The sequence below is a fragment of the Erinaceus europaeus genome, chromosome 1 (assembly GCF_950295315.1).
Source record: "Erinaceus europaeus chromosome 1, mEriEur2.1, whole genome shotgun sequence".
Lineage (NCBI taxonomy): Eukaryota > Metazoa > Chordata > Mammalia > Eulipotyphla > Erinaceidae > Erinaceus > Erinaceus europaeus.
Genome location: NC_080162.1, coordinates 185,811,286 through 185,838,118, shown reverse-complemented (window position 1 = coordinate 185,838,118; position 26,833 = coordinate 185,811,286). Strand labels below are relative to the sequence as shown.

At 38.1% G+C, this 26,833-nt stretch overlaps 1 protein-coding gene across 3 annotated transcripts in view; it reads left to right on the top strand.

The window, feature by feature from the left end:
• Positions 1-26,833, top strand: part of PREX2 (phosphatidylinositol-3,4,5-trisphosphate dependent Rac exchange factor 2) — a 300,270-nt gene that overhangs the window by 66,876 nt on the left and 206,561 nt on the right. For all 3 annotated transcript variants that reach the window (XM_060200550.1, XM_007527146.3, XM_060200558.1), the window contains exons 2-6: positions 10,675-10,746; positions 12,811-12,933; positions 16,653-16,757; positions 21,181-21,282; positions 25,054-25,215. In XM_060200550.1, the coding sequence (XP_060056533.1) occupies positions 10,675-10,746; positions 12,811-12,933; positions 16,653-16,757; positions 21,181-21,282; positions 25,054-25,215 (564 nt within the window). The remainder of the gene's footprint in view (positions 1-10,674; positions 10,747-12,810; positions 12,934-16,652; positions 16,758-21,180; positions 21,283-25,053; positions 25,216-26,833) is intronic.

Below are 26,833 nucleotides of genomic sequence, written 5' to 3'. Positions count from 1 at the left end.
CTTTCTCTATCACCCCCTTCCCTCTTGATTTCTGACAGTCTCTATTCAATAAATAAATCAAGATAATAAAATAATAACTAAAAAAATAAGAACTTAAAGTCTAGCTGAGAAAAGAGTAGTATTCACATAAAAAAGTAAAAGAAACAAAACTTAAATCTATATTATAATATTTTGTTCATATGACTATATATGTTCACATTAGATTCATCCTCTTCTTGAATCAGTCAGTTCTGGATGGCTGCTTAATACCTTTAAAACATTACTTTGGGCAGAGGGTAGATAGCATAATGGTTATGCAAAGTGACTCTGATGCCTGAGGCTCCAAAGCCCTAGGTTCAATCCCCTGCACCACTATAAACCAGAGCTGAACAGTGCTCTGGTAAAACAAAACAAAACAAAACAAAAAAAACATTACTTTCTTGGCACATAATGCTTTACAGTACAATTGTTGATATATAGTTACAATTTATGGATGTAAGTCTTGCTCAGTATAGGTAAATTAACAGATATTATCTGCCATATCAACAAAAAGGAAACCAGAAATCACACGATCACTTCAATAAATGTAAAGCAAGATCTTTGACAAGATTCAACATATTTTCATGATCATAACATTGCTAATAGTAGGAATAGATGGAAAATTCCTCAAACTACTTGTGTATATATACAGCAAACCTACAGTAGACATCAGACTCAGTTATGACAAACTGAAAACTTTTCCTCTTCAATCAGATACTAGATAGGGATGTCCACTGTCATCATTATTACTATTCAAGATAGTTTTCAAAGTCCTAGTCATGACAATTAGGCAACAGAAATAATTGAAGGGATACAAATTGAAAGAGAAGAAGCAAAACTATCACTATTTGCAGATGATATGATAGTATACATAGACCAGAAAAATAATTCAGTTGAAAACTCCTGGAAATTGCTAAGCAATATAGTAAGGCAGCAGGATACCACATCAATATATAAAAATCAGTGTCCTTCTTTTGTGCAAACACTAAGGTAGAAGAAGACTAAATTCAAAAGTCAATTCCTTTTACTGTTGCAGCAAAAATAATTAAGTGTCTGGAAATAAACTTCATAAAGGAAGCAATCGATTTTTAAATTAAAAATTGAGTCCCTGTTCACTGAACTAGAAATGGAGTTACACCATGTTCATGATTTGAAAGAATTAACAACTTCATAATGGCCACCATACAGATTTGATGCCACCGCTATTAAGATCCCATTAAATTTATTCAAAGGCGTAGAAAAAAAGTTACAAAAGTTTAACTGGAAGCAGAAAATACCTAGCATTGCCAATGAAAAATGGAACAAGACTGGAGGCATCACTTCAGCCTTGGTGTTCTCTCTGGCTCCAGAGTTCAAATTAATTGTCTTTGTACAAGGTCTGGCTTGTGTGTTATATAGGGTGAACTATGTCTTAGCACCTCTTGGCCTGATCTAATAAATGAAAAATTTGAGGCTGAGAGCCCTTGACTTTACAAATATTTACCACACAACTGAATTCTATCTCAACGAGGTAGTCTGTGTTTGTATAGACAACAGGGTAGATACTTCTACCCTGGGTGAAGAAAGTAAAGGACTGATTTTGATGGGGTTCAAAACAATGACTATCAACATTGGTTGTTTCTTAATTTTATGAACTTTATCCCTAGAGTTTGGTATATCCTTTTTCATACTGCAAAGAGATGTCAGTCACCCAAAGCAATACTGGAACCCACAATCATTAGTCAAGTAATAGGTGTAATGTATATGCTAAGAAAAATTTATTGCCAACAATCACTTTAATAATAATAATTTGTAGATTGAAATAAGGAATAGTAGAAAACTATGCATAGCTTTCTTCTCAGCCTTATCTTTAGTAAATATCACACTTAGGAATTGACATCTAGTGTCTAGAGCCAACCTAGTAACTTACTGGGTAGTGTGCCTGCCTTGTCATGAGCAAGATCCTGGTTTGAGACTGGCCCCTACCACACTGGATCAACGAATGAATCCTTTGCACTCTTTAATCTTTCCTTCCCCTCCTCTCTGTCTCTTTATTGGTGATTTCATATTGATTTACAAAATCATAAGAAAACAGGCATACTACTCCACACCATTCCCAGCACCAGAGTTCTTTATCTTGAATCTTTCCATTGTAAGCTACAACAGTTACCCTGAGGCTGCAGATATGGGTTAACTATTATTTCTACAACAACGATCTGTCTATATTTGTATATATTTGCCCCCTTTTAGATTTCATCTTCTCTTCCTTTCTAAGTTACACATACACCTATTAGTATATCCAAATGTCCCTTCCATTTTCACCCTCTTTCTCAGGTTCCTGAGAAGTTGGAGTTCAGAGCTCTCTGATCATCTTCCCCCAGTCATTTCTCTCCCACTGGGGATATGGACCAAAATTATTTTTAGGGTGCAGAAGGTAGAAGGTCTGGTTTCTGTAATTGCTTCTCTGCTGGACATGAACATTGGAAGGCTGATTTATCCACCTAGCCTATTTCTGACTTTGCCTAGTTGGGGAGGGCTCTGGAGAGGTGAGGTTCCAAGACACATTGTTAAGATCATCTGCCCGGGGAAGTCAGGATGGAATCATGATAGTGTCTGCACCCGGGTGGCTGAAAGATGGCAAGATATAAAGCAGGAGAGAATGATTAATGAGCAGGAAACAAACAGTTGGAGTAGAGCAGATAAGAACAGGGATTTTAGGGTGGAAAGAAGCTTAGGAAGTCCATTTTAGATATGTTCCTAGGGGCCCAAGAGTATGGTAGTTTTTTCTTGAGTTTGATAGCTGACAAGGAGTTGGATAAAATATTGTCTGAGAAGAGTAAAGGTCTAGAAAGTTGGATTAGGGCAGAGAGTAGCTCACAGTCTTAAAAAAATGTAACTGTTTTACCCCATCCACCTGCCCAAGGGCATATATATATATTTAGCACAGGAATCTGTGTAACCTGAGTCCCTATTGGTCTGAGCTTGCGGTTCATGGCCACAGCTGGGACATTGCAGATTGCACTCATTTTAGGACTAGTTTTCCTCCAGTGGTAGGGCAGGGTGACCCAGCCTGCTGTTGGAGACTGGGGCAGTCCCTACAATTGCTGCTTTCTGGGAAGGCCTGCAAGAGGGCTTGTGATGAAGTTCCTGATGGAAGAGACTAGTGATGGTGGAGAGAGGGATCTATTTCTCTGTTTTTCTCTCTCTGTCTGAAAAAAAACTTGATCCAGAATGGTGAAACCTGGATGATGATTTAATTTTGAGTTCCTTGGGAAACTAAGATTTCAGTCAATAGTTACTATGTTTAGTAATTTTGTTAAAAACTTTTTTACACTCTCTTGTTGGGAGAATTTTTTTTTGCTGAAACACTTTAAGATCTAATGTTATTTTAAAATGTAGAGCTCTGGAATGATCAGTATTTTAAATTTGTTAGAGTCAGAAAGGCTTTGGCAAAACCTTCAGACTTTGACAGTTGAAAGGGGCTGCAGAGATTTCTGTCACAAAAATGAGTAAGATGGACTATGTGTGAAAATGATGATACTGGTGTGAAATTAGATAGTACGTAAAAGTGAAGACTTAACTTGGTTCTGAGGAGTATTAGGGGCTAGTAGTGACTATCTACTGAAGGGAATGTGTGCCTTTGCTTCTGTTGCTGCATTTAGGGGTACGAGCACTATACTGACTGGGTTTTTCCCTAGTCTCTGGGGAAAGTCTGTAATGATTGACTTTTATGTGAATGTTCTAATTTCTTTAAATGTTCTAATTTCTTTAAATGAATCAATGCTTTAACCACAGTGTGCTATGTCAAATAAGAGCTCTACTGCTCTTGATCTCTGCTGTAAACCAACTCATTCATTACATTAGGCCAATGGGAATTAAATATCCAAGAAAAACTGCTAGGATGTCCCTACACTTGTAGGCTGAACTGTCAGATGAATTTGTGAGAATCAAAAAATTTAAAAAGTAATAAGGTTAGAAAACTAGCAAGAAAATTAAAGATAATAATAATAATATTAAAACACCGAGAAGTTTTCATGTGTTACAGTATTCCATTGGAACCATTTCAAGAAATACTTTTAAAAAATTTCTTTATTGGGGAATTAATGTTTTACATTTGACAGTAAATATAATAGTTTGTACATGCATAACATTTCCCACTAGGTCCTCTGTCATCCTTTTTGGACCTGTATTCTCCCCCTCACCCACCCCAGAGTCTTAGTCTTTTACTTTAGTGTAATACGACAATCTCACTCTCTGGCAGAAGCTGAAAAACAAGAAATTCTATAGTTTCCACTTTTATTTTTAATAATTTTGTGCATCACTGTAATTGCTTTGAGAATGGTGTTTGATGTTTCTTTCATTTTTCTTTTCAATTTCCCTATGAAGTTTCCAGCCATCTAACTAATAAATACCTTTGCAGTCTTCTCCATTGTCTGTGTTTAGTTTCATGATCCTATGCTGACAATGATGAATTTTTTTTCTTCTGAAAATTTGTAGAAAAACACAGTTCTTTCATGCTGTCATTTGGCATATTGAGGCCGAGCAGAAGATAATGAATAATGTTTTATTTATCTTCATATCAAGGGGTGGTTTCAGCTCAGGGATTTTAAAAAGTCTGGATGTTATAATGAAAAAGTCTTTGTGCAGCCTTTTAGATGATGGAGATAACTTTGAATTAATAGTGAAACTGAATGAGGACCAGATGACTGATACCAGAGAAAGCCACATACTGGAACATTTTTCATGAATATGGGAAGACATTGCTTTTATTGCTCTTTGAACCTACGGTGGAGGCAGAAGTTAATATTTCATCTCACCTCCCCCATTCCCTAGAGAGAGAATTTATATAGTTAGAAGTGTGTGTGTCTCTGTGTGTGTATGTTCTGGGGGTTAAGGTGTTGGGGGTATCAGAGAATGAAGGTAGGGTAAGCACGGCAGGGTCTGGAATAATTCAGATCTTGTTGCCTCTTTCCTCCTGGGCCATGGCCTCATCACACCATTTTGTACAAGGAACTCTGTAGTTGGTCTTGATTTTTTTTTTTTTTTCTATAGGTAGTTGTCCTTTTATTTTCTAAATCCAATTTTAGAATGCTAACTGCTGTCAGAGTACTGATACTTTAACCGAACTTATCAACCTCAGGTTACTTCCTACTCCCAGAGCCATATTTAACACGCCTTTTCTCCTGGGGCTCTGTTTCTGCAGTTCTGAGAAATAACTTTTCTCTTCTTTTCTTTCCTTTTCCTTTCTTCTCTTTTTTCTTTTTTCTCTTTTTTTCCCCCTCTAGGGTTATCTCTAAGGGTCCGTGCAGATATTATGAAACCACTGCTCCTGACGGCCATTTTTTTTTTTTAATAGGACAGAGAGAAATTGAAAGGGGTGGGGGAGGAAGAGAGGGAGAGAGAAAAATAGACACCTGTATATCTGTTTTGGCACCTGTGAAGCTACTCCCCCCTGCAGGCCTCAGGCATTCAGGCCTGAGACTTGGAAGTTCCAGGTTCAGTTCTGTCACCGCAAGCTAGAGCTGAGCCGCTCTGTGATAAAAACAATGAAGAAGCTGAACAAACAAAACAAAAGCAAAACAAAATGAACAGCGTATCACTATTACCAAAAAATACCATAGCAACCACCGCAGGTATCCCCTTCCTTCCTTCCTCCCTCCCCCTCTCTCTCTCTCTTTCTCCCTTCCTTCCTTCCTTCCTTCCTTCCTTCCTTCCTTCCTTCCTTCCTTCCTTCCTTCCTTCCTTCCTTCTTTCCTTCCTTCCTTCCTTCCTTCCTTTCTTTCCTCCAGGGTTATTGCTGGGCTCGGTGCCTGCACCATGAATCCACTGCTCCTGGAGGCTATATTTCCCCCTTTTGTTGCCCTTGTTGTCGTAGCCTCGTTGTGGTTATTATTATTGCCATTGTTGATGTAGTTGTTGTTGGATAGGACAGAGAGAAATGGAGAGAGATTGGGAAGACAGAGGGGGAGAGAAAGATAGACCCCTGCAGACTTGCTTCACCACCTGTGAAGGGACTCCCCTTCAGGTGGAGAGCCGGGGCTCAAACAGGGATCCTTGCCGGTCGTTTTGCGCCACGTACTCTTAACCCATTGCGCTACAGCCCGACTCCCATCTTTCCCCTTTCTACCTCTGTCTTCTTTTATTTGAAAAAGCTGGCCCAGGGAGCTGAGTGATGATCAAACAAACAAACAAATAATGTGAACTGAAGTATTACTATTTCCACAACTGAAAGGAGAAATGATAAATATTTAAAAATTTGCCGACATCTGAAAATAATCCATAGATATTGGATGTTCCGTAGATATGGGGATGAAATCCATAGATACTGTTCAAGGATAATTATGAACGCGTTATCAGTTTTTCAGGAACATTAGGTACACATTTTGTAGAAAAAAAATGCTAAGCATTTTTTATGACTTTGCACACTAGACAGCCTATCTAAAGTTTCTCTGCTCTTGTGTAAAATGATTCTCTTGGGCAACATTTGTGGTTGGTTAGAAATGTTAACAAGTTCCAGGTTTCCATATACAGTTCAACAAAAAGTTCTATGTGGTCATGGAAGCTCAGATCAGATAAAGTTATCATCTGTTTTATTAGTTTGTATGTTAATTCTGGTTCATTTTCACTAACTCCTAAGTTTACTACACTGGCTTCAAAATGTAAGTGAATTCAGTTTATGAAGAAAAGGTTTATAGGGGCTGGGCGGTAGCACATCTGGTTGAGTGCACATGTTACAATGTGCAAGGGCCCGGTCTCAAGCCCCTGGTCCCAAGCCCCTGGTCCCCACCTGCAGGGGGAAAGCTTCACAAGTGCTGAAGTAGGCCTGTAGGTGTCTCTCTGTCTCTCTCCCTGTCCATCTCCCCCTTCCCTCTTGATTTCTGGCTGTTTCTACGCAATAAATAAATAAAGATCATTAAAGGAAAAAAAAAGAAAAAGTTTATACATGTGGAGGTAAAGTTTAAATTTTGCTTGCATGAGAAGCTACCTGTTTACTATGTGGTCAACATGAAATGTAAGCTAGGCCACTGAACTACTCACGTTATTTTAAGATTAAATGGAAAAAGCTAAAGAGCATTTTAGGTATGACTATAGGGAGAAATATGCCAGTAAAGTGAAACTAAAATGGAAAAGAACACAGAGCAATCATAATTAAAATGGGCTCATCAAGTAGGATGATTCACAACCTCTCTCTTCATCACCAGCTATACCTGTGCTAGAAAAAATGCTTTAAATGGATTGTGTATTTCTAGTGAAGCATTAAGGTGACACCTGATGGCTCTTTACTCATTTCATTTATTTCAGTGTGACTAGTAGCACTGATGTGGCTTTGTATATATAAAACATGAAAGGTGAACTGATTTGAATTGGGAGAAAAAGATAATGTTCACACTAATGCTAGTGCTAAGACCTTTAGACTTACTTATTTCATTCTTCTGTAACAATTTGTTTATTTATTATTGGATAGAGGCAGATAGAAATTGAGAGGGGAAGGTAAGAGAGACAGAGAGGCACCTGTATCCCAGCTTCACCACTCGTGAAACTTTCCTCCTGCAGGTGGGGACCAATGGCTTGAAACTGGGTACTTGTGCATGGTGATATGTGCACTTAGCCTGGTATGTCACTATCCAAGCCCTTATTTAATATTCTTACTAGTAATATCGTGAATGTAAAAGTTTTGAAACAGCATGAATAATCCCGAGTTTTGTTAAGCTATTAAATCCTTGTAATTGTAGCTTGCCAAAATGGGATTCTTGCTCTAATTTTCACTGGTTTGATACGGTAGTCAGAGTTTCCCCAGAGCCACTGCTGTGCCTTGGGAAGTTGGTGGGCTTTGTAGTCACACCCTGACTTGGCAGGCCCTGGGTACAACTGTATATTCATTTATTTTCTTCTTCTTCTCCTCCTCCTCCTCCCTTTTAGATAGCGACCTAAACAGGGGGCGGGGGAGGAGACAGACACCACAGTACCAAAGCTTTATTCAGTGCAGTGGGGACCAGGGCCAAATCTGCATTTCTCACATGGCAACAGAAGTAAGTATTTAGGTGAGCTATGTTGCCATTCTGTGTGCAGCTGTTAAGACAGACAAGGATTAACATGCATAAGAACTTGGGTTCACGGTAGCACAGCGGGTTAAGCACACGTGGCGCAAAGCACAAGGACTGGAATAAGGACCCCAGTTGGAGCCCCCAGCACCCCACCTGAAAGGGAGTCGCTTCATAAGCGGTGAAGCAGGTCTGCAGGTGTCTTATCTTTCTCTCCCCCTCTCTGTCTTCCCCTCCTCTCTCCATTTCTCTCTGTCCTATCCAACAACAGTGACATCAATAACAACAATAATAACCACAACAACAAAACTAGGGCAATAAAAGGGAATAAATAAATATAAAAAAAAGTTTTAAAAAAAAACAAGAACTTGGGTTCAACCTTCTGTTCTCCACCTATGGAGGGCAGAGGGGGAATTTCACAAGTGGTGTCTCCAGGTGTCTCTCTTTCTCATTATTTTTTCTTTCCCTCTTAAGTTCTCTTTGTCTCTATCACCAAATAAAAAAGTTAAAACAAATGAATGCAGGACCAGGCAGAGTTGGAGGGGGGTGGTGGTCACTGGGAACAGTGGGTTTGTTGTACCAGTACCAAACTCCACAGCAATAACCCTAGTCACAGTTAAAAAAACGTAGACCAACTTTGCTGAAGATACATCTTTTCTCTCTAAACTTTCTCTTTCAAGATTCAGTACAAATATCCATCTCTTTATCTCTCCCTCTCTCTTTAATTTTTTTAAATTTAATTTTAATTTTTAGAAGTGTGTACTAACACCATTCCCATCACCAAAGGTCTGTGTTCCTACCCCAACCCCCTTCTTTAAAATTTGTATTAGTGATTTAATAATGATAAGATGACATGGATGACATGGGTACAGTTCCATTTAGTCCCCACCACCAGAGGTTGATAACCCCTCTCCTCCATTGGGAGTTTCCCTATCCTATAGTCCTTTGGGAGTATGAAGCAAGGATTTTTATGGGGTGCTGACGGTGGAAGGTCTGGCTTCTGTAATTGCTTCTCCTCTGGACATGGGCATTGGCAGGTGGATCCATGCCTGCTTCTGTCTTTCCCTAGTGAAGTAGGGCTCTGGAGAGATGAGGTTATGGGACACATTGATGAAGTTGTTTGCCCAGGGAAGTCAGGATGGAATCCTAGTAGTGTCTGTAACTTGTTGGCTAAAAGGTGGTAAGATATAAAGCAGGAAAAATTGTTTAATAAACAGGAACCCAAAGGTAGGAATAGAGCAAATGAAACAAGGGGTCTTTGTATAGGAAGAAGCTAGGGTGTCTATTTTGGGTATGTTCTAAGAGGCCTATGACATCTGTAATTTTCGCCTGAGCCTGATAGCTAGCATGAGGTGCAGGTGGACTAAAAAAATTGCCTGGGAAGATGGTGTCAGAGTTGAGAATAGGGCTAGAAATCTGGGTTAGGGCAGAGAGTAGCTCCCAATTTGAGAGAAGTATATAAATACCACTAACTGTTGACCCCATCTATGGGATCCAGGGTCCATGTCTATTCATATTTAGCACAGGAGCCTGTGTAACCTCTGAGTCCCTGTCAGTCTGAGATCACAGTCCAGAGTTTGTCTGTTTCTCTCCATCTCTCTCTCTCTCTCTCTCTGTCTCTCTGTCTCTCTCTCTCTCATCTGTGCACTGCTCAGCTCTGACTTTTGGTGAAGTAGGGGAATTGAACCTGGGCTTTGTAGCCTCAGGCATGAGAGTCTCTTTGCATAACAATTATGCTATCTTTCACACCCCCAAATAACTTTTTACTCCTTTCTTTTCTTGGGAAAAATAATAGCTTATGTAGTCCTGGGTCAAGATTTAATCACCATTAAGAAGAGTCTAAATCTTTGAAATACTAATGAATTTATTTCACTGCCATAGGGCTATGGGAAGAACTGAGCTGATCCCAGAAATACTAATTGTGACTTGCTAAAACTTTGATTGTGTATGTGTTTATGTAGTGCCAGTGGGGGAGAAGTATGAGTTAAAGATACATCATTCTATTGCTTTCTTTTTATTAATACCCTTTTCAATGTATTTATTTATTTATTTGTTTTTGGGTTTTAACCAGAGCACTCACTGTTCAGCTCTGGCTTAGATGCAGCTGGGGTTTGAATCTGGGGCATCTGAGCCTCAGGAGTGGAAGTCCTTCTGCATAACCATTATGCCACTTGCCCAGAACCTTTCTATTGCCTCTTAATATTTTTCTCTCTCCCTTTTTTCTCAGTTCTAAAGGAGTTACTTTACCATCTCTGAGCTTTTTGCTTTTCATCAGTAATGTAACTTTTCTTAGCTTTTGTTTCTTTTATGTCTCCCAAGACTTAGAAATTTAGGAAACATCTGATTTTAAATGTTTACCACAGAACTCTGAGACCCTGGTGCAAAATTCAATTCAGACACGTGTAATTGCTTTCAACCTTCCCCTCAAATTGCAAGGCTATGTAAATCCCAGGAAGATGCAGCAATGCACAAGAATTTTTTTAGGTTTTATAAACAAAGCCATGCATTATATTGAACAATGATTGGATTTTTAGACTTTGGCTTTTTTTTTAAAAGATTTTAAATTGTAATCAACACCCAGCTATTGTATTAGTTTGATTTTTGTCTTCATGGTACCTTTTCCTGTTTCTTGCAGGCCTTCTTACACCGAATGAACCAGTGTGCAGCGTCAAAAGTCGATAAAAATGTAACAGAAGAAACAGTGAAGGTGAGGATGTGCAACTGGCCCTTGACCCTAGCACAAGTTCCCCTCAGATAAAATATTATATGTGAAATTATCATTTGTGTTGGTATTAATTGACAAAGAAGACACTGGGGTTTGGAGCAAGAAATGGGGGTTAATAAAATGACCTAGAAAACACAAAAGCATTGTCTTGTGAGGGCTCAGGAAATACTTGAGAAGAGGAGGAACAATAAACCGGAGAGGAAGGAACTTCTGTGTATGAGAAGCAGCACACTTGCTAGAGGTGGCTCTGTCAGACAGAATGTGGCCATCCAGTGTCTGTGACCACTTAACAACAAACTATTTGGATGGTCCACTGGTGCAGAAAAGAAAATCTACAAATCAGATACAAATGTGTATGTACTTCATTATGAACTGGAGAAAAAGAAAGCTGTGACTTTTCCCAAAAATGGATGGTATGCTAAGTGAAAATTAAGTGTTCTATAACCACTACTACTGAAGTTCTGTAATTCACTAATATTTTAGTTTTGTTGCTAACTTGCTGTTGTTCTTTATTGCAAATAAAAAAAAAAACATTCCCAAGAATTTTATAGGTTCACCTGAGTTCACTTCTCCAAAAGTTAAACATTATTTTCAAATTTCTCTTATCATGAGTGTATTCTCTCTTGTGTGTGTTTTTGGTAGCAAGAAAAAGGCACTCACCGCTCAAATTGATGTAAAGATACAGTGATTTTCATATTAGGGATTCCGTATGGAAGAAACTGGTGACTTGGGGACATCAGTACAATTGCCATGCTCTTTTGAGCTCTTGGTTCTACCATCCAAGCTATTCTCTTTACTTCTGAGTTGACTCATTCTACAGCTGCAAAATGAGTCTGTAAATGTTCTAACTGTCCCAACTCCTCTTTCCTGTGGTGGAAAGACTCCCGTGTGAATCTTTTTTTTTTTTTAAATACATCATTTTATTGGAGGCTTAATAGATTAGAGTCATGTTGCTGACATATGGGTACAGTTTCTCATCTCCCTCTGATAAACACTGTCAAAACACTCTCACCCCCAATGAAGGTCCTTTCTAATGTCGTGTGTCAGGATCCTACCCCACCAATACTTTCGCCTGCACTCTTTTGCCTGCAACACAATATCTTTAATATTGTTTTGGTTTTTGTTTTCCAATGTCAGTGTCACTTTATTGAGAGAATATTGATTCAACAAAGATTGTGGTTGCTACAAGGGTACCTTTCTTCAAGACGGGTGTCACTGACCCACCAACAGTCATCCTGCTTCACCATAGGACACTAGCTCTCCAGACTCCCTTTAGTTTTTTTTTTTTAATATTTATTTTTTTTCTTACTCTTGTTGTTTTATTGTTGTAGTTATTATTGTTGTTGTTATTGATGTTGTCGTTGTTGGATAGGACAGAGAGAAGTGGAGAGAGGAGGGGAAGACAAAGAGTGGGAGAGAAAGATAGACACCTGCAGACCTGTTTCACCACTTGTGAAGCGATTCCGCTGCAGGTGGGGAGCCGGGGGCTAGAACTGGGATCCTTACACTGGTCCTTGTGCTTTGTGCTCCACATGTGCTTAATCTGCTGCGCTAGCGCCCAACTCCCCAGACTCCCTTTAGTTTTTACTGCGACACTTATATCTTGTCACTTACTTTTTTCTCCTGAAGACAGGAATAGGTTCCAGGTTCCCAGAGTTATTTAGGTATAGAGAAGATGACCGACGAGCTAGGTGTGAGGAAGGAATGGCTATGGAAAGAAAATTCCAGGGACTGGGTGGTGCTGCACTTGGTTAAATGCACATGTTACAACATACAAGGACCCGGGTTCAAACTGCCGGTCCCCACCTGCAGGGGTAAAGCTTTGTGAGTGGTGAAGCAGTGCTGCAGGTGTCTCTGTCTCTGTCTCTCTATCACCACATTCCCTCTCTATTTCTGGCTGTTACTATCCAATAAATAAAATAATAAGAAATAAATAAAAGAAAGAAAATTCTACACTCATATAAACTCCTGTTTCTACTAATTCGTTTCATTATTGTACTGACATGTTTATTTATTTTTTTTTCTGACACATTTATTTCTTTACAGATGCTGTTTTCAAACATTGAAGATATCCTTGCAGTACACAAAGAATTTTTAAAAGTTGTGGAAGAATGTTTACATCCAGAACCCAGTGCTCAACAAGAAGTGGGAACATGCTTTCTTTACTTTGTAGGATAAGTTTCTACTTACTTTGAAATCTGTTCCCTCCTTGATTATTAGGGTTAGCTTTTGGAATAGTAGGATTGTTAATTCAGTGTCAGAAGTAAAATGTGACACTGAAAGTTTCGGGTTCTTTAAGGCCATTGAAATCTTCCACTTGAAGCCAGGAAAGGGGCAAGTGCCTCACATCATCCATTTTATTCAGCGAAGAATAAACAGCCTTTTATTTTGCCCCAACTAGTTAGTTCTTCACATTCTCTGAAGCTTTGAATTCTAATGAATATGCAGGCTGTTCTTAATGAATGGATTTTTATGTTTTCCTCAAACATAGAACATTTCTCTTTTGCAGCAGGAAAACTTAACTCTTATAATGGTGTGATGAGTTTTTAATTTTTTTTATTAGTTGGAATGTTTCCTTGTTAACTGTCTCATGACAGACCTGGAGGTGAGCGAACTTGACACCTCTAGGTCAGCAAATGCTTGCATCTCAGAAGATTGTATAGAGATGTACAGAAAAAATAAACAGTCAGTACTTAGTTGTTTCAAATTATACCATGCTTGTTTTCTTAGTTCCATCTCTTTATACACAATCCACTAACATTTTTCTATGACAGGTTTGTAACCTGGAAAGCCATCTATGTATGGCTTAAAAATGGTTTTCATAGCTAAAGGACATTCATGCAAAAATACATTTATATTTTTGTACTGATGCCACTTTTTAGAATATCTTTTAAAAATTATTTATTTTATTGAGGAAGAGACAGGGAAATTGAGAGGGGGAGATAAGCAGAGAGAGAGAGACACCTGCAGCACTGCTTCACCATTTGTGAGGCTTTCCCTCTGTGGGGGATGGGGGACAGGGGCTTGAACATGGATCCTTGTGCCTTGTAAGCTGTGTACTCAACCAAGTGCACCACTATCTGCCCCCCCAATTTTTAGAATGTTAAATAGAATTAATTTATCTATCAAAATGCTATTTAATTTTTTTTGTTTAGAAGTGTAAGTGAATCAGATAAATCCATTTTTATCTATTTACTAATGTTTATGAGAGACACAGCAGGGGCAAAGAGAAAGTCCACAACACTGCCGCAGGCATGTGAGTTACTGCTCTTACACAGTGAACTAACCTTCCTGACAAATTTTGCTTTTTATGTAGAATTTCATACAATGATTTTTTTTTTTTTTAGATAGAATGAGTGAGTAAACAAGAGAGAGAAAGAGACACACAGAGAGAACCATTGTCACGGAAACTTCCTTTAATGAAGTGGAGTTCAGGCTCAAAACTGGTCATGCAGATGGCTAATCAGTGAGCTCTATGAGCTACTCATCTAGTAGTTTATAGTTTTATATGTAGATTCTATTTTAATGTGTTCTCTTTTTAAACAGTTATTCATTCATTCATTCATTTATTCAATAGTGGCAGGAATTTAGAAGGGTGGGGGAGACAGGAAAAGAGATGGACACCTGCAGCCCTACTTGATCACTCCTGAAGCCTTTCCCCTTGCAGGTGGGGGCCAGGAGCTTAAATCGACCTGCCAATGCCTGTGTTCAGCGGGAAAGCAATTGCAGAAGCCAAACCTTCCACCTTCTGCATCCCATAATGACCATACTCCCGGAGGGTTAAAGAATAGGAAAGCTATCAGGGGAGGGGGTGGGATACGGAGTTCTGGTGGCAGGAATTGTGTGGAGTTGCACCCCTCTTATTTGGTTTTTCTAGTGTTTCCTTTTTATAAATAAAAATTAGAAAAAAATAAACATCATAACAAAACCCTAGTCCTTGTGCACTATAAGGTGTGTGCATAACCAGGTGTACCACTGCCTGACCTCTACATGTGTCTTGTTATGAATGCAGTGAGAAGTCTCTGAATATACTATTTTTATAATTAGGAAATATTTGATAACAACAAGTCTAGTAAAAGGTAGAGATGAGTTTAAATGTAGCAAGGTAAAGCTGTGTTTTTCTTGACATGACTGGGAACTGTGTGTGTTTGTGTCCACATAGCCCAGACTGTTTCATTTCATGCTGTGGAATCTTCTGCCAGCTGGAGCAGTTGTTCTGTCAGAACAAGGCTGCACATGGGAATCTCGCACCCTGACCTCCACTTCCTCTGCAACACATTATGAATCTGTCATCCATGAATTTAGCAAGACTATTCCTGAAGTTTATTTTATTTTGGTTTATACCATCTCTTGAATCAAGTAATTTGATACAGTTTCCACAGGCATAAAAATAACTATGGAAAATTCTAAATGTATGTCTTTTGACATTTCTAAGTATTTGGTAAATAAAATTTTCTTACCTTCCTCCTGTATTTTCCTGCTTTGATAGATACTGACTATAACTCACTTAGGGAGAAGCTTACAAATGGAGAATTTAGAGATCCAGATGGTGAAATTCCTCTATTCTTGAAAGTAATACTTTTATATCTATGACAGCAGCATTCTTTTTTGCTAGCAAATCTTTATGTTAATACCAAGTTTGTCTATCACTGCTCATGACTGCCTTTGAGGTTGTCACTCAGTATTGTGTTTGCTGCCACGTCACATTTTACAATTTACATCCTTTGCAAATCATAGCTATTAAAAGGTAGCTACCATTTTCTGACTTTTTATAAGCTGATATCTCTCTCTGAAGTGACTACTCATGCATATTCTCTTCAAGTTTCACTGGTGTTTGTTTATCACTGGTTGAATAGTTTCCACTTTGTCATGTCCCACTTCAACTATGTCTAAGTTGGTGCATGTGAAATGCAGGGCAAGATGTTTTTCTGTTTCTATATGATCTCATATGACTTTTCCCTTTACCTAAAAAACATCTTCCTTTTTTCCTGTCTGGGAGTCATAGATGCATCTTCATATTACTTTGTATTTCTTTCACAAAAACTGTATCAAGGCATGCATGTTAGCATGTGCAAGCACCCAGGTTCAAGTCCCCAACTCCACCTGCAAGGGAGAAGCTTCACAAGCAGTGAAACAGTGCAGCAGGCATCTCTCCCTCTCTCTCTCTCTGTCTCTCAATCTCTCTCTGTCCTTCTCCCTCCCTCTTTACCTTTCCCTTCCCTCTCAATTTCTCTTTGTCCTATCAAAAAAAAGAGAAAAGAAAGATAAAAATTGTCACCAAGTTTTATGCAGGCAGTGAGCCCCAGCAATAATGTTGGTGGCAATAAAAACAAACTAATAAATAATAAAACACACACACACACTTCTCCCCCCTCCTATATATATCTGAATCTTCCTAGCTGAGGTAAGTGTTCTCTCTTCTGTGCTTTGCTACCACTTGGGATATTGCTTGTGCCAGTAACCTACAACTTACATTTGTCTCATTTTCTAGGCTACTTTTCATTTATTTACCAGGGAAATAACATAATTTCTTTTTATAAATTTAGTTATTTTATTATTGGATAGAGACAGAGAGAGATTGAGAGGGGAGGCTGAAACAGAGGAGAAAGAGGCAGAGAGATACCTGCAGCCCCTTTTCACCACTGATGAAGCAAGTGGGGACTGGGGGCTTGAACTTGGGTCCTCGCACATTGTTATATGTGTGCTTGACCAGATGCGCCACTTATCCCCCCCAAAGTAATTTCTATGTACAATGCATAGTTCTTGAAATATGAATAGATTTTGTTCATAGATATCACATGTGTTAAAATATCAAAATATTGGGTGGGGGTAAAAATATATCAAAATACTTAATAAACCGCCTAATTTATCCTTGTTTGAATTCACAGAAAGATAAGTTTCGTATCTATGATGAATATTGCAGTAACCATGAGAAGGCACAAAAATTGCTTCTTGAACTTAACAAAATAAGAACAATCCGGACATTTCTTTTGGTAAGTACATATTTATGCATAAGATGTTATCTACCAATAAATCTAGTATAGAAAATTGCTGGTCGGGGGCTGGGCAGTGGTGCACCCAGTTAAATATACATTGTACTAAAAGCAAGGACTGCGCAAGGATCTGGGTTCAAACACCGGCTCCCCACCTGCGGGGGGCAGGGGGAAGCTTCACAAGTAGGTCTGCAGGAGTCCATATTTCTCTTCTCCTCCTCTCTCAATTTCTCTCTATCCTATAGTTCATTGAGTAGGGGGAAAAAAGTCCTCTTTTGGATTTGTAGTGCTAGGACTAAGCCCCAGCGCTTCCTCTAGAGTTTTAAGTGAGTCAGTAACAGGAAGGAAACAAATCATGGGTATAGTAGAAAAGAAATTTAAGGATTGACCTTTCTCCTAAATACACATTTCCTTACTCAGTTTTCATGGGAAGAAAAGAGTGTGCATTTCTTTCCATTAGAGGGACTGAAATAAATGCAGTTTTGGCAGTTGTTTGAATACAGTCTGATTGCCAGAGAGGAACACGTTATAACTGTACAATTTAGTGGTAGTTAACAAATTGTGGAGTTGAGCAGCTATCCTTAGGACGTATTTTTATGCCTCCCCAAAATCCCTCATTTCTTTTTATTTTTTAAAAAGATATTTATTTATTATATGAATAGACACAGAGGGAAATTGAGAGGGGAAGGGGAGGTAGAGAGGGAGAGAGACATAGAGACACCTACAGCCCTGCTTCACCACTTGTGAAGCTTTCCCTCTGCAGGTGGGGGACAGGGGCTCAAACCTAGATCCTTGTGCACTGTAATGTGTGCACTTAACCAGGTGTCTTTTTACAGCTCAGCTCACCTCACTCTCACTGTTAGCTCAAAGCAACCTATATACATTTGCTATTTTCTGAAGACTTCATATCAATAGAATAATATACTGTACTTTTGAAGTGCTTTATTTGTTGAGTAAAGTGTTATTGACGTTCATTTTTATGGTAGCCCATATACCATATTCCATTGATTTTTATTGCTGGTTAGTATTACACAGCATGGATATACTATCATCTTTGGTTTATCTATTTGCTCGTTAATGACTCTTGGGAGAGTAAGTGACTTTGATAATGAAGATTCTTGAAGGTACTACATATGAGAGGTTATTTCAGAGAGTTATTTGCTAATATAGAAAAGTCAGACAACATTCATTTTTAATTATTCTAAAGTGCTGTGGAGCTTGATTGTGTACAGACTTTTTATGGACGTGTGTTTTGATGTGATGCCTTGGAAGCTTGACCATGGGTCTCTGTGTATGATAATCTGAGTTCATTAACAGATGAGCTGTCTCTAGGCCCCTAGTTTCTCTGACTCTTACCTGAAGTTCACTAGATTTCATGAATAAATGATTTATTTGACTTTAGCTGATTTCTAACACCCTGAGAAGGTTTATAACCACTTCTAGCTTTGTACTTGCTTTGAAAGAGGAGGGTTTTCTGATCTCTCTGCTATGTCCAGAGACTCCTATGCTGCTGAAATGTTGGATCTCTGTTTTATAAAGTGCTGGGAGGTAGAGGCGGGTGGGTGGTTAGCACACTGGGTTAAGAAATGCAAGGACCTGCACAAGGATTCCCATTCAAGCCCCTGGCTCCCCACCTACAGAGGGGTCGCCTCACAAGTGGTGAAGCATGTCTACAGGTATCTCTCTCTCTCTCTCTCTCTTCCCCATCTCTCTCAATTTCTCTCTGTCCTAGCCAAAAAATTAGTCGAGAAAATGGCCTCCAGGAGCAGTGGATTGGTAGTGTGGGCACTGAGCTCCCATAATAACCCTGGAAGCAATAAATAAACAAATAAATAAATAAATAAAGTGTTGGAGCTTGGCTGTTTTATTGAATACATGCTTTTCTCAACAAAGTGACTTGTTCTAGTTACCTATTAAATTAAGTAAAGTCATATTCAAAGTCACAAATGTTAGTTTGTAGATGATTATCTGGATAACTTTAGGAAGCTATTATCTCTAGTGTGCTAGTCCTTATTAAAAAAAGTGGTGATATTAACAATCATTCCTTGCAATATGTGTATGAATTCAGAACTTTCGGGTGCTAGTATTATTTTGGGTACTTGAACATCCTGCCACCTCAGTAAATTAATGATCAATTAATCTGAGAAGTTATTTAGGAAATAATCTTTGGGGGCTGGCTGGTGGCACACCTGGTTGAGCACACACATTATAGCTTGCAAGGACCCAGGTTCAAGCCTCCAGTCCTTACCTGCAGGGGGGGAAGCTTCATAAAAGCTGAAGCAGTGCTGTAGGTATGTCTCTCCCTGCCTTCCCCTTCTCTCTCAATTTCTCTGTTTCTATCCAAAATTAATTAATTAACTAATTAATTAAAAAGGAAATAATATTGTAAAAATGTTTTAATCACCACCATGGTTATTGTTGGGGTTTGGTACCTAGATGGTAAATCTACCACTCCCAGAGGCCTTTCTTTTTCTTTCTTTCTTTTTTTTTCTTCTTTTTGTAGATAGAGATGGAGAGAAAATGAAAAGCAAGGAGGATATATGTGTATAAATAGAGACACCTGCTTCACTACTTGTGAAACCAGCCCCCTGTCAGGTAGGGACAAGGGCTTGGATCCAGGTCCTTGCACACGGTAATGTGTGCACTCTACCAGGTGTGCCACCACCAGGTTCTGGGAATTATCTTTATGTATAGTTACACAGAGAGCTAACTCTTACCAGCCATTTTAATGCAATACCCAGACCCTGCTACTATGAAAAAAGTTCCCAATCTAGATCACTTATGCTCAGAGAAGTAATATGGAGCCGGGTGGTGGCGCTCCAGTTTAAGCACACTCAGTACTATGCGCAAGGATACGCGCAAGGACGCGTGTTCGAGCTGCAGTTCTTCAACTGCAGCGGGATGCTTCACAAGTGGTGAAACATGTCTGCAGGTGTTTTATCTTCTTCTATCTCCCCCTTCCCTCTCAATTTCTCTCTGTCCTATTGAATAAAAAGAGCGGGGGTAGGGGGGGAGGAGTAATACTAGGTTCTAAGTCTTGAGCTTCAATAGGAGGTAGGTAAGGGAGTGATTGACTTAGGGACTCTGAAACATCACCGGAAATATAGTGTGTTGAGGTAATTTCGCTTTAAAGAATTCTACAGGGAAAATACCAGAGTTGGAAAGAATATTGGCGACAAATGGACTGCATGAGGAGGGGGAGTCAAACTCCCAAAGAACATGAATCTTTTTTTTTTTTTTTTTTTTTTTTTTTAGATTTTTGCTTGTCTACTACCTAAGGTATCTGGGTGAACTCAAAGTTAAGGATTTGCTTTTTGCTGACTTGGAGGTAGAAATTAGAGCGGAAGCTGCATTGCTTAGGATAGTGGCGGGCTCAGTTGCTATCATAGTTTCCATATCCATGTCCACCGTTGCCTGCTCCGCTCTTGATAATCTCCTTTCAATGGATATAGAACAATACTTGTGCTCCCCCTTTTATTTATTAGTGATTGAAATGTCTTAGAAAATTATAACATTTCAGGGGCATATTTTCACACCAATATTGTGTCTAAATCATAACTTCTTCTCTGAGACTGACTGGCCAGTGTGGTGAGGATTATACTTAAGAGTGATTTACAGATCACTTGGTTAAAACTTGACGGAGAGGAACATTGGAATTTTGAAATCAGTTTGCGATGTATCACTGGTGAGAGTGATAAAGCATAGGTTGAAATTCTGTTGACTTTGTACCTATGCTTCTGTCTTGGGTTCTTGCTGGGATTGAAGTGTTTCATGCTGCCTTTTAAAGATAGAAAAAGAGTGACGTGACATCATGATGTTTCCCCCAGTGGTGGGGGTGGGGTGGGGTGTAGAGCTAGAACTTAGGTTGGGCACATGGGAAAGCAGGCACCCTTCTAGGTGAGCTGTCTTGCTGCCCTGGCCTATTCATCCACAATACACCACCACACCACTCTACCTCCTTTTGTTAGCAGGATCTAGCTATATCTGTTTGTATACTATATCTGTTTGTATACTGGGCTAGCTACTCATTTACCACCTTCATCTGTACATTTAGTTTTTCATCCATCTTCATCCTTATTTATAGCCTTCTGTTTTTAGACTTTATACCACGTAAGTTCTGTTACATATACGAAAGTTAAAATTATTTCTCTTCCACATTGACAGAAACTTTGGCATTGTGGTCTCTTTCACTGTCTCTGTGTAAAAAAAGAAAGAATTTCTCTTTCACACACACACACACACACACACACACACACACACACACACACACACACATTTTTACTAGATATAGTATCCTCAGAAGGGGGAAAATCTATAAAGAGACATATCTTCAAAAGGTTTTAGCATGAAATCTTATGATAGTAGAAAGCTTCACAGACTCAGGTTTAAGATATTTAACTAATTGTGTTTATTCCCATTCCAGAATTGCATGCTACTCGGAGGACGGAATAACACAGATATTCCGCTTGAAGTGTATTTAGTAACACCAATACAAAGGATATGCAAGTACCCTCTTATTTTAAAGGTATTCTATGTGTTTATTTCATTGTAGCATTTCTTTGTACCTGCACATTTTGGTCATCTTTTCAAATGGTACCCACCCCCCCTCAACAGTTTGACATTCTGCATAAAGGGAAGAGCATAGTTATTAGTAAAAAACAAAACAAAATTAAGTGAATTAATTTAAATATCAATAGATTTCATAAAGTTAATTCTGACCAATTTATATATCACCTTAATAACATGTCTTTTAAATATTTATTATTTAATATTTAATATTTTTATTTATTATTGCATAAATATTTTATTATTTCATAGAGACAAAGAGGAATTGGGAGGGGAGGAAAGACAGAGGGGGAGAGACAGAGAGACACCTGCAGCTTTGCTCCACCACTCGTCAAGTTTTCTTTCTTCACTATAATGTGCGCTTAACCAAGTACGCCACTGCCTGGCCCCCCTAACATATTTTTAATCTTTTGTACATTAGCTTTCTGTAGATTGACTCCCTTTAACACTAGTGACTTTATGAAAGGTCAAAGAAAGACTTTCAGAGACTAGTTTTTACATCATTGTTACTAGGTAATGGGTGTGAAGGGGGCATGAGGCAATAAACGTTACAAGGTGCAGTGACGTTACTAATCAAACCTAGAAGATTGAAGATTTTGGTATGCATACACAATGAAATACTGCTTATGGTTAAAATGATAAAGACTTCTCCTTTGCTTCTTCTTGGATGAAGCTTGGCCAATAATGCTAAATGAGATAAGCCAAAAAGAGAAGGATGAATACCGGGTCTGACAGGCAAAACTTAAGAAACAAGGACAGAAAGGGAAAAGACAATGTAAAAAGTTGGAATGGGTTTGGTAAACAAAACAGAGGCTGTGGAGAGACGATGGGGGCAGCTTTGCTGTCCTGGTGCATGAGAAAAAGAAAGAAAGGAAGAAGGAAAGGAAGGAAGAAAGAAAGATATCACTTTCAATTGTTGAAATACATTATTGCTTCATTACAGTACCAAAATTTTTATTATGAAAAACATACTGTAATGTTTTACTGTTGCCTGGGCAGACAGACTTTATGAATAAGTTAGACAAGCAATTCTTGAAACTATGACTTTGAAAGGATAGTATTACCTTAGAATGTTTAAGGTGGTGGCAGAACATAGAAAATCTAGTTTGCATACTAAACATTCTCCTTATTATCTGTATGACTGAGACCATAATATAACACTTAAAGTTTTGGGTTTTCACTTATAAAATTTTATAGTGATATTGATGGTAAAATTATAGCCTGTAGTTATATTCATACACATATGTGCATTTGTGTAGAAATTGCAAAATAAAATAAACAATTTTTACAATCATTTAGCCTAGTATTTATTTTATAGGTGTTAGCCATCATTTATGTATCTTTTGTGATCATGCCCTTTATTAGTTACTAATTGATCTTAATTAAGACACTAATGTTATGGGTATATTAAAGTTTCATTTAGCTCACTTTCTTGGGAAAATAGAATTTACATGTTTGTTGTTGCAGGGCACTGCATCCCACCTCATTGTGGATGTCACCACCCCTCACCTCACCGGGTACCTAACTGCCACTGTCCTTCACCATAGGCACTGTGTTCCCAGTTCTTCCTTTTTGGGGTGAATTACCTTCACAAGGAAAAACTAAAGCATACTTGAAAAATACAAAAAACTTTTGTAGTGGACATATTGTTATTAGTAATTGTTTGAAATACCATCAACTGCAACAACTGAAACATTATACTGATTCTCATGGTCTTCAGTTTTGAAGAGTTTTATTTATTCAGAGAAGACCATTAAGAGGTTCTACTTTTACATTAAAGAAAAGAGATTAGGAGCCAGATGGTGGTGCACCTGGCTCACTGCACTTGTATAGTGCACAAGGACCAGGCTTCAAGCCCCTCGTCTGTCTCCTGCTTTGTGGAAGCTTCAGCAGTGGTGAAGCAGAGCGGCAGGTGCCTCTCCTCTCTGTCCTTCTGTCTCTTCTTGCTCCCTTTCCACTCTCCATCTGTCTCTATCAAGTAAATAAAATATACATAAAAAGATAAAAGATAGATTAGTCTTATTTGTCTAACTTGAAATTATTGGGTTAGAAAGTCATCACAGGGTTATTGGCAAGAAAGTTTATAAGATTATGACTGGTTGCTTTTCTTGCTCTTTCGTATTTTTTTCTTATTTTTTTCCCTTTATATTTGTTTATTTTCCCTTTTGTTGCCTTTGTTGTTCTTTATTGTTGTTATCGTTATTGTTGTTGTTGTCATTCTTACATAGGACAGAGAGAAATGGAGAGAGGAAGGGAAGACAGAGAGGGGGAGAGAAAGACACCTGCAGACCTGCTTCACCGCCTGTGAGACTCCCCTGCAGGTGGGGAGCCGGGGGCTCGAACTGGGATCCTTATCTCATTCCTTGCGCTTTGTGCCACCTGCGCTTAACCCGCTGCACTACCACCCAACTCCCACTCTTTCATATTATCTGAAGTCATCTGTCAACTCTACAGATCCCACTGGGTATAATTTCATAGGCTCCCAAATAATGGACTGCATACTAACTTATGCACTTCACACAGTTTACAACTATTTCTACAGCTCTGTCATTCCTGGAGAAGTCTGTATATATTTTTATGAATTTTTAATCTAGTAGAATTTTTTTTACATCTTGTATAGAATGTAACGTATATTCTTTTGGTGGTAGCTTTGCAGACCTGAGTATGAATATAATGAGAACAAGGTTAATGTCTATGAGAAAATTTTCAACAATAGCTATTCTGTAGAGTTTAACAACTGCATATTTTCCCAGTGTGTGTTAAGAATTAAGACAATTCTTTTAAAGACTTGCCTTAGGATTTCTATAATTGTGTTAGTTACATGATGATGGCAACTGTAGTAAAGAAACAAATGACTAATTAAAAAGCAATGTGGTCACAACTGTCTAGACAGTGGGAGAAGATGTTTAATTTGTACTTCTAAGCAAAACAAGACCTTTTACTGTATTAAAAAGATCAAAGATTACTCTAATTGTTATATCCTGAATGGAAAAAAAAACATAAATAACAGTTCCCAAAACAAAAAAAATATATATATTTTTGAAATGTATGAAAGTTCATTCATCACAGAGAACGAACCTGTGTTGTTGACAAAAGAGAAAATAAAAAACTAAATTGTTTGCAGTAGTGATTGGGTATTATAGAATTGATTCCTTTTTTTTTTCTTTTTGCTAAAGTGTATTATTTGAGTTTTTTTTTTTTTTTTTGCTTTCTCAGATGACATTCTTATAGTTTCTTAAATTACAAGGCAATGCAATATTTAAATTATATGTTTTGGATTGTGAAGCTATTCATTTAAAGATTTATTTTTTAAAGGCAAAGGAAATTAAATCAGCATATAAAAATGTACTGTCTGTTGAAGCAAAAGACAAAGTTATAATAATTGCTTGTTGCAGGTAAGGTATTTGACACACTGAAAGGAAAAAATCTAATTTAATTTTTAAAAACAAAGTAATTCTGAGGGAGAACTTAAAATGACTGTAGTGAGTATGGGGAAGAACTTTTTTCATGGATTCAAGTCCCCCACTCCCTCTTTTTAAATCTTCATCTTTGTGGAGCTTGTGATGTCACTTCTAAAAGTAGCTCTCAATACCTTTGTGGTTTTCATTTTCTGGTCAGTTTGAACCTGCTATAACCAGAAAGTTGAAGATCAAAGAATAATTTTTATTTATTTTTATTGTGTGTGTGTGTGTGTGTGTGTGTGTGTGTGTGTGTGTGTGTGTGTAAACAGGAGTTACTGAAACGGACTCCAAGGAAACACAGTGACTACACAGCGGTGATGGAAGCCCTCCAAGCCATGAAAGCTGTCTGTTCCAATATAAATGAGGCCAAGAGACAGATGGAGAAGTTGGAAGTTTTAGAAGAATGGCAGTCTCACATTGAAGGCTGGGAGGTAGAGTACTTACTCAGCGACTGAAATTAATATGGTTTTCTTATGTCTTCTGTTATGTGTAGAATCATTGGCATTGGGTAAAGCCATGAAATGGCCATATTTGTTTTTTCTTTTCTTTTTGGTCTAGATAATGACACAGGATTGTACCCATTTCTAAAAATTTGTTGTCATCATGTCTTTAAAGTGGCAGTTCACTTAACCTCAACTCACAGGTCTGTGGTAGAGTCATAATACTGTGTGGGTTTTAAGTTTTAGCATTTCAGTATTTGTGTATCAGAATTACCCTATTTCCTGTTTAAACTTTGGTCACTATATCCATAGCCTGAATCCTGGATGGGGAGTAAGTTCATTATGTATGCTATCATAGTGCTTTCACACTGTCTACACTAGGTGCTTGCAAATTTGATGAATTTTTTTTTTTTTGGTGGTCTGTGAGGTGTCACTGTTCTCAGGTGTCTTTTATATGTATACATAGAGGGAGAGAAGGAGTGAGAGGGAGAGAGAGAGAGTACAGCACTGAAGATTTCTTCAGTGTAGCGGGGGCCAGGGCCAAACCTATTGCACACTCTTGGAGATTTTATTTTAATTCCAACTATTATCTATAAATTTGAAATTGTCATTTCTAAGGTGAGGGAACTGGTTATAATGTGACTTTGAGAGGTCATTCAAGATGACAAATGTTATGGTTTCAAGATTCTTTAAACAAAGACTTTTTTCATTTAACACAAAAGGAAAAGAGTGATACTCAGGATCAGTAGTGTGTTTTCAGCTAAGGTAACTTTGAATCAGTTATTTAATAGAGTTAGATACCTATATTACTTTACTACTATACAAATAGTAAATTGAAATTCTATCAAGATTGATTTAATATAAATGAATAAGAGATTTTGACTAGAAAAATTCTTTGTCATAATGTAAGCAGTTAAGATGATATTTTTTAAAAGAATTTATTTACTCATGAGAAAGATGGGAGGAGAGAAAGAACCAGCCATGTGCTGCCAGGGATTGAACTCAAGACCTCATGCTTGAGAGTCTAGTGCCTTAGCTACTGCACCACCTCCTGGACCACAAGATGATATTTTTAAGTGTAGAGAAGTAATATAGTTTTTCTAGCTAAATATTGTATCACATAAATTCAAGTGGATTGATTTTTTAAAAAATCTACTATGCTTCTTAATTGACTAACTTGCTTTTTTTAATTTACATCTAAAATTATATTCACTCCAGTTTGCAAAGTAATCTTTAACATTGACCTTGGAGAATCCTCCTATCTGCTTTTTCTCCATAAATATTTTAAACTACTGACTGGGGTCTGACTTGGCTTCCGCCTTATCTCTTTCCCTCTATTCCAAGTGTTCAGTGTGACCTCCCATTTCAGCATGAATGCCACTTACTTCAGTCAATTAAAATGGTTGATTCATGGTGATAATTCCTTTCCTGCGGAGCAGCTGTCCTGCTGGAATGAGAGAAATGAACCAAAATTTTGTTTTGCCAGTCTGTTGTCACTCAAGCAATAGATGCAAATCTGAACTTCCTTTAAATCACAGAATTTGTCAGTATCTGGAAGAAATGTTACAAAAACCCCCAAATTTCACAGACTCTTTTTGGTACTCTTGGG